Consider the following 13,579-nt stretch of genomic DNA (forward strand, 5'->3'; position numbering starts at 1 on the left):
TAAACTGACTACCTTTTGACTAAGTATTACAAGCTTAGTAGACTGTCCCATAAAGAAAGATCCAAATGTGTAAGCTGTTTCTTGTGGGCTCGAGTTGTGACGGAAGAGATGTACCAACCGTTTAAATCAGTGTAGCCATCAGAGGGGTTGCTACTCACAGACTTGATGAGTAGAAACATAACTTTCCTTGGACAGATGCCAGGCTATAAAAGCTGCTATAAAGGTTTTCAGATTAGCAAGCAATTTATTACATGAGCTTTACCTCATCAGAAGCAGACATGAGGCACTGGAGAGCTGCCACCTTCTGCAGTTGCTCTGAGGTCAGAATTCGCTGTTTTTGGCGAACCTTGTGGCGTTTACGAGCACGACGACTTCCTCCACGCTACAAGGTAGGCAAAACCTTTAACTTGATAAGTTAAGGTTAGCCTAACTGGTTTAACTGTACTAAGTCAAACAGTCAGTACTGTACTCTTCACTGAAACCACATTTCTCATTTTGCCACACAAAATATAAAACTATGCACTGTACAGTATATACTTCCAAACCACAAAAACTAAAGTACCCATTTTTTGTCTCTAAATTCAGAAATATTCTTTTGATATTATTTGCGAACAGTTTTATAACAGAGAAAAGAAGTCTTATAACAGTCAAATACTGTACTGTATGAATTTCTCAAAGATATAAAAGAGGAATACATTTATTTGAAACTTTATTATTGTTCTGCAAGTAAATACTGTACACTGTACATTATAAAATAGGCTATCAGTTAGGTCACTAAGAAATACGTAAAATAAATTCCCTATACCTGTTGTGGTGTGAAGGACGAAAGATCAGGAAGATCAGCGTCTGGGTGAGTAGTGTGACCTAAGAGGTCATCCAAGTCCAAATCGCGCAAGTCAAAGTCATCCAGGTGGCGGCGAGAGAGTGGATGGTGATAGCGACCAGTAGCGTTACCAGAGTAGGCTGTAGCAGAGATAGGTGTTGCAGGAGCAGGGTGGGGGCAGTAGTGGTGGTGGAGGAGGGACAGGAGGGTGTGTGCGTACGTGGGGCCCGGGATTCCGCGTTCCTCCAATTCCCCACACAGCCACTCCACCACCAGTGATGGCGCCCACTCACACCGTACAAGCTTCATAACAACTGAAAATTAAGAAGAAAATGTAATATATATATATATATATATATATATATATATATATATATATATATATATATATATATATATATATATATATATATATATATATATATATATATATATATATATATATATATATATATATATATATATTTTGATAAAATCACACGGAAAATGGAAACAACGGAGCATCTTAGCTTTTCCTTTATTCAAGACATCTTCACGTTTTCATTGTGGATTTATATGAAATATATATATATATATATTTATATATATATATATATATATATATATATATATATATATATATATATATATATATATATATATATATATATATATATATATATATATATATATATATATATATATATATATATATATATATATATATATATATATATATATATATATATATATATATAATAAGATAGTAACATAAAACATGCATTAATATTTATAGAAAAATCAATAACTTACAAATATCCCAACAGGAAAGCACATTAAAAACCAGATGTCAAGTGATGGTTTACAAACTATTTTTGGTGCAATGTAATGTATGATCTATTTTCAGAATCCTAGGTAACACCTGTATAACATATTCACAAAGTAAATTCCCCAAGGCTCTCTTTTTAATAAGAAACTGAGAAGTAACAGTACAGTAGAAGACTAAATGCACCAGGAGATGAAAAGCCTCACATTAATGGCTAGAGGCCACATATATTATATACAAGATAACAATTCCAAATATATTTATGCCAATGTTCAGTTATTCCGGAGGCAGGCCAAATACTGTAGCAAACATCCAACTAGGCCATTGACCACCTGCTCTTCCAACACTTACAATATACAGTACAGTACAGTACTTGTGTATCTTTATTTTAATCTAACAATGTCTTTCTTAATTCCATACTCCTCGATGTGAATACTTGCACACTAATTACTGTCTTCACAAATTTAATCTTAAAGAGGAGGGTCATTCAGAGATCAAAACCTCTAGTTTTCAGATAAGACTGGCATCTACCTTACATTGTCATGACATAAGTATAGTGTAGGTTTGTAACCATTCACTCACAATATCATTTTTCAGCCAATTCCTTATACAGTACATGTACCATACACTCTTATGCAACTACCGCACTTACGACATAAGAGGCACGTTAATTCCGACCGGTCTGTCTGTTCGTGAATTCATCTCGCCCACATTTGTTCACATGCCAATGCAGATAGTACCGGGTGTCTATTATAGAGAAACTAAAATTCACATGTGTCCTTGGGCTAATTGATAATGTTTTAAGGGTATCTAATTTATTTTTGTACCAAGAGAAAATGTAATTAAGAAAGTCAACCCTTACTATCTTTTAAATGCTCATAATTTCTAAATTATCTGTATACAGCATACTTATATTTGTATTACTTTAATATCTTATACACCTTTATGCATAAGAGAGAGAAAATAAGCTTAATCTCATGTGGGTAGGATATTAACAGTGAAGGAACATTCTACAGTATATACATTTCTGTACTAGGCTTAAGAGCAGCAAATATTGTAAAAGGCTGAAACTGGGTCTGGCCTGAGGGTGGAAAGGCCCATCCCACAAACTTAAGAACTTTGACAAAGTATGGCTAAAGGAGCAAATATTTACCCCTATAAACAATGAAAACAACCTAGAATCAACAGAGAGAGAGATAAAACAATGGATTAAACTCCCAAGTCACAGTCTAATTAATGCACCCAACTAAATAATGTTATGCAAAGTGTTTAGTTTTAACTTGCCTACGGTTCTATAACGTCAACTTGTGTAATGGTGTAGTGATATTGAAGAGTCATCCCACATATGACCTCATCGTTGTTGGGATAGGACTCTGGCCAACTTCCCCCAAGGCTCCATTTTTTAACCTACATACCCACACCTGGTCTTCAGAGGTGCTAACGGATTGCTCAAGTCAGTGAATAAAGTAAAGTTTCACTCATTCTCTTTTATCATTTACTACTTAATGTCTTCCATGCATTTTTTTTTTAACGGAATAACTATCCAATCCAAACAGGCTTCTTATTTTGGGGTTTATTACTGTAAAATGTTTTTGTACAATATAAATTAAAAAATGTTTTGATGCTCATTCACTTTCACAGAAATTTAGTGTATGAAAAACATCAGTATTAAATTAAGAAATTGACCTGGACAGCAAATTCATAAAACAATGTACGAGATTTAGTAAGACATTCTGATTTCACAAAAATACTGTACTTCATATAAACAAATTTCTCAGACCACAAACAAAAGGATAAACAGTAACTAACCTTAAACACTTCAGTTGGTGGGAGAATATCAGTCGTTTTCATGTCGTTATCGAGATAGTAACTTTGTGTAGAAAAATGGATAACTAGCCGTACAGTAAATTAACAATTAAAGATAAGGTAGGATACAGGATAGGGTCAAAGGAGGTTTGATACAAGCGGCTCTAAAAGAAATTAAAATGCAACTAAGCAAAAAAGAAAATTCTGTTGGGATGTATTACACTTGGCTCATAGTGAAGTGCTAAGAAAACTTCTCAATCTAGAGCCTCAAAACACAGGCTCTAGACGAGAGGTGTTCTTCTGCTGGCTATAGAGGAAGACCTCAACTCTATGATGGAACCACAGGCGGGTCTGACACACGAGGCAACCGCTACACAAGTTCTGTAGCACGACCTTCTCAGTGGATTCCGGCTCAAGGAAACGTAAAGAGATGCAAATAGGTCCAGAAAAATAAGGCCAAAGTTATGTTCTGTGAGTGGTAACAGTTATGAGCTAGTACAGTATAAGAATTGCCGAGCCTTTCTGTTAAAGGTGAAAGTTACAAAAATATTGGAAAATATAAGCAGTAGCAGTTGCGGGATAGTGAGGTATACTTGTGAATAGGAGTGAACTAGTGGGAAGCGAGCTAAGGGTGGTGGTGTGGGGGTATGGGAGAAGTGGGTTCAGGCAGTGGTCATGGTGGTGGCGGTTACTGGGGGCGGCGGCGGCGGCGACGGAGGCACAGCGGGCGCGGCAGCAGCTGCTGAGGGGGGCGGGGACCTCGAGCGCTCACCACACCGCCTCCACACATCTTGCCTTAAATTGAAAACATTATATTAACAAAGGAATCTGCAGTACCCACCACCATATAAAATAACAAAAGCCTTAAAAAGTATATAACTTGATTCTAGTTGACTATACAGTACTGTACCGGTATATCCTTAGTCGATTCCTATTGTGAAACACCTTTGACAAGATAAAACCTTCCATTAAAATTTTTACTTTGCACCCCCAGGCCCCGATGTGGGTCATTGACCTGTGCCCGGGTGGGCCAATCCCCGTAAGTAGTAGTAGTAGTAGTAGTAGTAGTAGTAGTAGTAGTAGTAGTAGTAGTAGTAGTAATAATAATAATAAAAATAATAATAATAATAATAATAATAATAAAAAATAAAATAAAAAAGAGAAAGAGAGGCGAGTTAAATATCAAGGAACCAATAAAATAAAACAAAATAAAAATTTACTGTGTGTATGTAGATATTTAGTCCAGGTGATAACATGACCGACAATTCCCCAAAGCCGAGATCACCGATTAAAAGGTTACCTAGTTTTTCGCTGGAGTGACAGAGTGAGTGAGTGGGTCAGTACAAAGACAATGAACTTCACCTGACCCCACAGCCCGACTTCCTACAGTATACGGGGAGTGCCATTTCCCGTGTGGCCGAGGTAAAGAGGAATTACTACCAGGTGTAAAGGAAAGATTATATTATGACGGGTTGCCTCCTTCACGACGGTTAACACCTCCACATGGGTGACGTAATGTCCATACATGACGCATCAATACCACGTCACTGTAAACTTTACCTTATCGGATTTTTGTAGGTAATGTTTGCATCAATGCCACGAAATTGACAGCTGAAGGTCCTAGTCTAACAATTATAAATAATGTAAGAGCTGTAAATCCTTAGTTCAACAGTTATAAACCATCTAATACATTACTGAGAGAAACACGAGATCGGCAGCATTGACTGATCATGTTCATTAAACAGAGGATGATCGGTTGATCTTTGAGCTCTGTACATGACCTTAACCTCTGACAGTTTTATTAAGATGCACAGTTAAGTAAGGTTTCACTTGAATTTCGTCAGTGGTTAAGAAGCTTAAGGCGGGACACGAAATGAGACAGACAGACAGACGAACATTGAAGCGATTATGCTGTTCAGTTCTGGTGCCCATATTATAGAATGGACATCAATTCACTGAAGTCGGTGCAGCGAAAAATGACGAAAATGATTCCGGGACTTAGAAACCTTCCATATCAAAATAGATTAAAGAAACTAAACTTGCATTCCCTAGAAAGACGGCGAGTGCGGGGAGATATGATAGAAGTATTTAAGTGGGTGAAAGGAATCAATAAAAGATGTTGATAAAGTTCTTATAATATCCGAGCAGGATAGGACTTGAAGCAATGGATTTAAGTTGGATAAGTTTAGGTGGGAGATAGGAAGGAACTGGTTTACAAATAGGGTGGTAGACAAATGGAACAAGCTTAGCAACTTTGTAGTAAGTGCTGGAATGCTGGAAAGTTTAAAAAGGAGGCTAGATAGATTTATGGATGATAAGAGAGTGGTTGTAACTCTAGACAGGAGCTGCCATGCACAGGACAAACGGCCTATTGCCGACTCCATATTTTCTTATGTTCTTATGTGTGTGTGTGTGTGTGCGTGAGTTAAGAACATAAGAATGGAAGAAATTGCAGCGGGCCTATTGGCCCATACTGGGCAGTCCCGTTTACACCCAACCTATATCGCTCATATATCCAGCCAACCGATGTTTGAAGCTATCCAGTGTATTCGAGTTAATGATGATATTTGGTAACGTGTTCCACTCGTCCACTACTCTATTTCCAAACCCATGTTTACCTATTTCGTACCTAAATCTAAATTTGTTTAATATAAAACAAATTGTTACGAGTTCGCTCCTGGTTGAATAGTTTGAGTACCTTTGTAATGTCCCCTTTGTTTAGACCTGACTTCCATTTATACACCTCTATCATATCGCCTCTCACTCTATGTCTCTCGAGGCAGTGCAAATTAAGATGCTTTAACCTGTCTCTGTACTCAAGGTTCCTAATGCCCAGGATTAGTCTCGTCATTCTCCTCTGAATTCTTTCCAAGGATTCTATATCCATTCTGTAATATGGTGACCAGAATTGAACTGCATAATACAAGTGAGATCTCACAAGCGCAAGATATAGTTTTAGGATGACCTCGCTAGTCTTGTAACTAACACTCCTTTGTATAAACCCAAGTATTGTATTTTATGAGCCTTGTTTTGAGCAAATACACACTGTTTACTTGGCTTAAGGTTCCTACTCCTAAATCTTTCTCGCAGTCGGATTTCTCAATAACATCGTTGTTCATCTGGTATCTGGTTTCCCTGTTTACATCTCCTACACTGATTACTTTACATTTGTCCACATTGAATTTCATCTGCCATTTTTCGGACCATTCGAAATTTTTTTTTAGATCTTCCTGTAGTTTTGCGGAGTCCTCGTCAGATTTAATTACATGCCCTATTTTAGTGTCGTCAGCAAATTTACTTACGTTGCTGTCTACGCCGATATCTATGTCGCTTATGTATATAATAAATAATAATGGTCCAAGTACTGAGCCTTGGGGAACTCCACTAGTGACATTGCTCCAATCGGATTTAGTGCCGTTAATGCTCACTTGCTGTTTCCTGTCCTGTAACCACGCCCTAATCCATTTTAGAATATCTCCTTTAATGCCATGAGCCTCCACTTTTCTCATTAATCTTTCGTGGGGGACTCTGTCGAAGGCTTTGCTGAAGTCGAGATATACCACATCATAATTGTGCCCCTCATACACTGATTCGAAAACAGATGAAAAGAATGTTAATAGATTAGTTAGACATGAACGCCCGCTTGTGAAGCCATGTTGGGAATCATTGATCAGCTTGTGCTTCTCCAGGTGATTACGAATAGTTTGAAATGATTGCTTCCAGTAATTTGCCTACAATTGATGTAAGACTGATTGGACGGTAGTTAGAGGATAGTGATCTATCTCCCTTCTCAAAAATCGGTATTACATACGCTATCCTCCAGGATTCTGGTTTTACAACCGTTTTCAAGGACATGTTAAAGAACTTTGCTAAGGGCATACTAAGCTCTTCCTTACATTCCTTTAATACTCTGGCAAATATCTTATCGGGACCTGGTGACTTATTAAGCTTTAGTTTGTCTATTTGCTTACTAACATCGTTACTAGTCACTACTATCTCGCTTAATATATTTTCTTCACTATCTCTGTATAGAGTCGGTGCCTCGAGTATCATGTTTAAATTTTCGGTGGTGAAAACTGTTGAAAAATATTTATTGGAATTATTGCTCATTTCTCCATCGTTATCAGTTAGCTCGCCGGTATCTGACTGTATTGGTCCAATCTTTTCTCGTGTTTAAGTTTTACACATTTGATAGAATCCCTTGGGGTTTGACTTCGCCTACCTTCAGTTCATTATTCCTTGCTTTTCTTAACTAGGTCTTAACCCTACCGGTCAATACCTTTGTCCAATAACATTCTTTAAATAATTATTTATCCATTTAGGGCGATACAATATGACACGGGTGCCGAATAAATTTTTAGTGGATGTACAAGCCGAGGCAAAATATAAGACCTGACAATTGTAAAGCAAAAAGTTCTCAAAACACCAAGTGCTGTTAACTACAAAATAGTTGAGCCTATTTTTCCTCCTGGAAATTTAATTTACTCAAAAGTGTCCAGGCGCTTACGGAGGTGAGTACGCTCATACATACAGCGGTTATAAAGCACCAATTTTTAAGAGGCTTCAAATGTATTTCTTTCCACTTTAAGGAGTAATTATGGGAGAGACGGCGTTTAACATTACCTTGATCACTTTCAGGTCCTGGTAAAGGTTCAGTATTGTGAATGGCATTGTGGGATGGTTATTAGGTGTACATAAGGAACGTGATACTGCCGTTCCAGGTTCAAGTCCAGTCACGTTCACCTGTCGTTTCGGTTGTAAGTCCAGTCTCGTACATGCTTGTGCAAGGTCAACTGGGTGGACCACTGCCAGAGGTGCTGGCTTACAGCCATGTATGAGAAGTGCATGGTGCCAGTTGACTTCATACATCGTCATGAAGGTTACCATATATATATATATATATATATATACAAATAACTAATAGTAATATTAACAGTTCCACATCTATACCGACATTCCAACAAAGCTTTTAAGCATTGGACATACAGTACAGTTTTGAACTCCTTTTGTTTAAGTGCAGGGTCTGTGCGATACTAAAGGGGGGGGGGGGTAAAAGTTCTGAATTGTTTTTGAGTACAGTACTCCAAATCGAGTACAGTATAGCCTATAGCTAACAGCATCTGCAGGACCTCCCAACAAATTCCGAGTTGCCATTTCATAGCCATATTGTAGCAATAAACAAGAACGGCTCAACACCCGCCAAAATTAACTCTGGGCACTGCAAGGCAATCGACCTTGTATCTAGATCACACATGAATACTCGAGACATCACAGTTGCAATACTCACATTAGGGGTTGGCACCAAGTAATATGGAAGGTCGTTGTGCCATCGCTATTTTCTTTAGTTAATGTTAATCAAAGACTGGATCATCTGCTTTGTGTTTAAACAGAGGAGTTGGAGAAGCCAAGCAGGCCAACAGAGGGTGTTGCTCAGAGGAAAACGGTGAAGGATAGAGGAAGAGATGGGCCAAGAGCCAAGTGGTGAGCGCCTGTGGTCCCCACGTGCTGGGTGGGACACGACCCCCTCCCTTCTTACACCACACTTCCTCCAATATCCTCGCTTATATAAACTCCAAACCTCCGACTGTATTTTGATCCATGACAACTATCTGGGGCCCCATCAACGAATGTAAAGGGTGGTGAGGAATTAGGACTTCAATACTCCGCTCATTTCCTTAAGCTGCTTGCACCTCTAGTTCAAAGTGTCAATTTTCTATCTTGATTTTTTCCGAGAAGTTTCCTGAATCACGACAAAGACCTAGCTCTCTCACGCTTTGCACTTATATGGATTTTTTTTTAAGTTACTTTGTTGTTCACTGTCACAGAGAAAGCATTACAGTACGTGGTTCCAGCAATATAAAATAAACTCCGGAAAAGACGTAGGATTGAAAACTTTAATACACTCATTCTTCAAAAATAAGTACGTAATCGTCTTGTCTAAGCACAGTAACAATATTGTCATTAATCAGGTCACCCCAAAAAGACCTTAGCACGATTACATGATTTACGACTGAAGCAAGTGTACAGTACACAAGCGGACGATAATGGGCACATCTCGTTAACGGTTAAATGATGAACGGTACACAGGGGGGGGTAGCTACTAGAACTGCATTTATCACCAATTTATTTTTATATTCTCCATTTTATGCTTTTTTTAGGGGTGTGTGCTGGGCAGTATATTGTCACCACAGTCATATGTCAATACCTGTTTAGAGCCATAAAGCAAAAACAAATTATCGTCCCCCATCCTTTCATTCTATTCGGCAAAACTATTTCAAGGGCAAAATTTCAATCGGTTTTCAATGCATGTTACTAATACCTGTACCGTAAAGAGGTTAACAATAAAACTTACACACACAACGGAAGAACCAAATGCATTAGGCCTACCTGTCACGCAGTTGATTAAAAATAGTGGAGTTAAACAAGAAAACAACCACACCACACTATTCACGGCCAAATGGTGTAGTTAAACAGAGAAACAACAACACACTCATTTACTGACGCCTGCCCTACACTGTATCTAAACTTTAATAATTAATCTATATATACCTTGTACCACTCTACTCTACACCAAGACAAAAGCTTTGGGATAATACCCGAGTCCCTGGTAACCTGGAATCACGTCACCACTTCTCAGAAAATGGCCGAGTCACTACCGCGTTCACTGACTACAGCACTACAACCTCTGACATCGACATGATTTCTAAAAGATGCACACTATAGTAAGCTAACAGCCCCATTAAAAGTGTAATTATTTCTGTATCCCCCCCCCCCCCACAGCCTTAAACCTCAATTGTCTTACTATCCTTCCCTTAAACACAATCGAGAAAACAATCATGACAGGCCTATTTTAATGTTCTCATATATTACTGAAATGGAAATTCAGTGAGGCAGATTCTACGCCATCACAGACTGAGGTGATGCTGAGGTTGAGTGAACACAGGTGAGACGGACTGTTGGGAGAGCGACTCAGGCGAGAGGAAACGGCTGGACTCAAAGGTGTGGGTGTGAGCAGCCTGACCATGGAGTGAGTGGAGGTGAGTGGGTGAGGTGTGAGTGGGGTAAGCGAGGGAAGACACCAACACGTGCGGTCCGCCACCCACCACGTTGAGGTGACCGACCCCAAGGTTACGGCCTATACTACAGGTTAATTAAGAGAACACCTTGTGAGTGACGCTTCCAAGATTACTTCAACACCATCGCGAGTGGATCTCATCTCGTATTCCTATTTCAACACTATAGACACCCAAGTTTGTCTGTCTTCCCACACACACACAAAATATTTATTTTACCATTTTGTCGCCCTCTCCATGAGCCATTACAATTTACTGCTGAATTTGAAAGATGAGGCCTAATTTTACCCAAATTAGATTTTTGCAGTTTTCATTGAAATATACAGATACTGTAAACAGCTGACACAGTTTTGTAAACAGTAGTGTTGCGTGTTTGTTTTATTCAGTTTGAGAATAAAGTTGGTTTATTAATGATCATTTATTTGTCATTAGTTTTTTGTTTGTTTTAGCTAATTTATCGGACATCTTTTATTGGTATTAATCACGTGTAACTCAGTAGTGGACGTCTAGTAACTTTATATACAACAGTTTAAGATAAAGATTGCACTCGACTCTGCCTCCTCTAAGTAGCTGGCAGTCTCAGTTTGTGGAAATCTCACTGAGAAAGAAAGGTAAGCGTGAAGACTCTCAAAAGAAATACCGTCACCCTTACTTATATTTTACCAAACTAGCGCAAATGCAGTGGCATTAACGTGAGTGTACGAGTGTGTATGGGTGCGTGTACGACTGTGTATGAGTGCGTGTACGACTGTGTATGAGTGCGTGTACGACTGTGTATGAAGTTGTAGTCCCTCTGTTTACGCTACACCATGACGCAATACTGGTGCTTTGATACGAGGAATTCTGAGGACATGGTGAAGAGGAGGCGGTGTTGGTGATGCGCAGTAAAGGTTGTTGACTTCTCCATCATACCTACAGCCAGTTGTTGTTTATTAGAAGCACGTGTGTACTATTGTGTTGCAGAGTTTAGGAGAATCACTGGTGACTAATGATGACGATGTGGATACCGAAGGAAATACAAATAACCGATGTTTTGGTGTTGTAGAGGGTGTGTGCGTGTGTGTGAAGAAATCACTCGACTGTTGTAACAATACCTCCTCCAACCTATTAGTACTATAATCCCACTTGACAACTCTATATACAAGAGTAGACGACGGCGCAATATTCAGTTTTTTTTTTCTCAGTGGGTTTCACTGGGACTTTTTTTTAATATATAGTTTCTAGGTAAATGCAAATTAGGGTGGATGTCGTAACTCCTCCCCTCTCTCTCCTACCGATAAATGAAGTTATATGACGGTGTGAATGGAGTGTGTGTCTGTCTGACTCTTTGTTTGCGTTCTGGATGATAATGGTGGGGGTGATAACAGCGATGATGGTAAAAGTGATACGTGTGGCATGGCATTTGGCAACACAACTGACCACACACACACACACACACACACAAAAGTCACACCAGAATCATGTTCCATCACCAGTTCATGCTGAGGAAGGAAGGCTGGAGATTATCACCATAAAAAAAATACAGTACGCCTATTTGTCTGCTCCTTATAACAAAACATACAGTACAGACATTGCCAACTCGAGTCACATTAAGTGCCTGGTGGAAGAGCCTTAGTTGATATAGGCTATACTACTGTACGCCTCAGTAAAAGTCAAAGCATCAAGGGCAAGTTAACCCAAAACAAGTTCTATTTTCGTCCTCATCCACCATGTAGTAGCAGACCTTCACCCACCCACCAGTCCACCACTTAATATCCCTCCTAACAAAAGCCACAGATGGGGTGGTAGGTGGATGGGAGGGGGGGAGGGAGAAGAGACAATAGCAAGCAATATTGAGAATAAGACACATGAAACGGATGAAAAGTAAATAAATAAATCAGGATAAAAATGAGCAAAAGTTTTCTCACTATTTAAGGGTTATGCAACGCTTAGGCAACGAGAAATTAAAACATTAAACAAAAAATGCCTTAAATAACGCGACCAGAACGCCGTAAATATAATAAACAACATCCTATCTCGAATATGGCAAGTCAGCTGCAAGGTCCGCGATGGCACTACGCCAACTCGGTCTCTCTGTTCTTTGGGAATAGTCATGAGGTCAGTAGTCGAATACGCGCATGAGTGTTAGTACGAGAGAGAGAAAAAAAACACTTCACACACGACTAAATTCTAAAGCAGCTCTGTGCAAATGTACTATTCCCTTTTGTGTTATACTATTGAATGTTTAATAATAAAAATAATAATAATAATGCAATGCTCTTAGCCTAAACATTACAATTTAATATTTATAATCTTGTCTTAATGTGCGTACAGTATTTTTTGTCCTCGGAGATGACGCGAGAGGCTGTACGAGGATTCCTTACACCCGGCACTACCACCGCCAACCACCTTGCCCTTGTTTACAGCCGAGGGTATGGTCAGGTAGCGACGTAACTTTACCTACGCACCAGCTGCCAACTAGACAAAATGTTCAGGTTTTCATTCCTTTAGAAATGGTTCAGTCAACTTGCACGAGCAGTATTGACTCACTATACACCAACAAAGTGACCCATGGAAGAGTAGAGTGAACAAAAGGGAAGAATGTACCGCGATGGATCCAAATAACGACGAATATCATAAAAAAATCAACCTGTTTATTCGATTCAATTCCTTCGTTAAAATAGTTAAGATTTACGCGCACGGGAGGTCGTGTGTGTGTGTGTGTGTGTGTGTACCCAAGTTGGTTCAAGTCGCAGCTACAAAGAAAGAAAGAGAGAGAGGTGCGTGCAGTGTCTCTTATGGTCCACGCACTCTTCAGGAAGCGCGAGCACGCGCGTGTGTGTGTGTGTGTGTGTGTGTGTGTGTTACACCATCCCCAGGAACAAAGACTGGATGGCGACAAGAAAGAAAGATAGTAAAAAAAAAAAAGAGGTGATATAGGTAGGTGGGCCATCGTCGTAGGGGAGAGTAAATCAGGTAGGTGGTGACGTGTGGCACTGTGCCCCCCAACTAGGTCGAATCGATATCCATGAACCGACAACACAAGAGAAGACCACCACCACCTCCTCTCCCTCTCTCAGCCCTTTACTCTTC

The 13,579-nt window shown here is 39.3% G+C and overlaps 1 protein-coding gene across 7 annotated transcripts in view; it reads right to left on the minus strand.

The window, feature by feature from the left end:
* Positions 1 to 13,579, minus strand: part of LOC121857730 — an 80,128-nt gene that overhangs the window by 34,350 nt on the left and 32,199 nt on the right. For 6 of the 7 annotated variants that reach the window (XM_042353844.1, XM_042353839.1, XM_042353842.1 and 3 more), the window contains 3 exons: positions 3,438 to 4,229; positions 806 to 1,137; positions 263 to 382 (listed from right to left, as the gene is read on the minus strand). In XM_042353844.1, the coding sequence (XP_042209778.1) occupies positions 263 to 382; positions 806 to 1,132 (447 nt within the window). In that variant the 5' untranslated portion in view covers positions 1,133 to 1,137; positions 3,438 to 4,229. The remainder of the gene's footprint in view (positions 1 to 262; positions 383 to 805; positions 1,138 to 3,437; positions 4,230 to 13,579) is intronic. The other variant, XM_042353845.1, reaches the window with a different exon arrangement.

This window comes from Homarus americanus, unplaced genomic scaffold, assembly GCF_018991925.1.
Source record: "Homarus americanus isolate GMGI-L3 unplaced genomic scaffold, GMGI_Hamer_2.0 scaffold16712, whole genome shotgun sequence".
NCBI classification, from domain to species: domain Eukaryota; kingdom Metazoa; phylum Arthropoda; class Malacostraca; order Decapoda; family Nephropidae; genus Homarus; species Homarus americanus.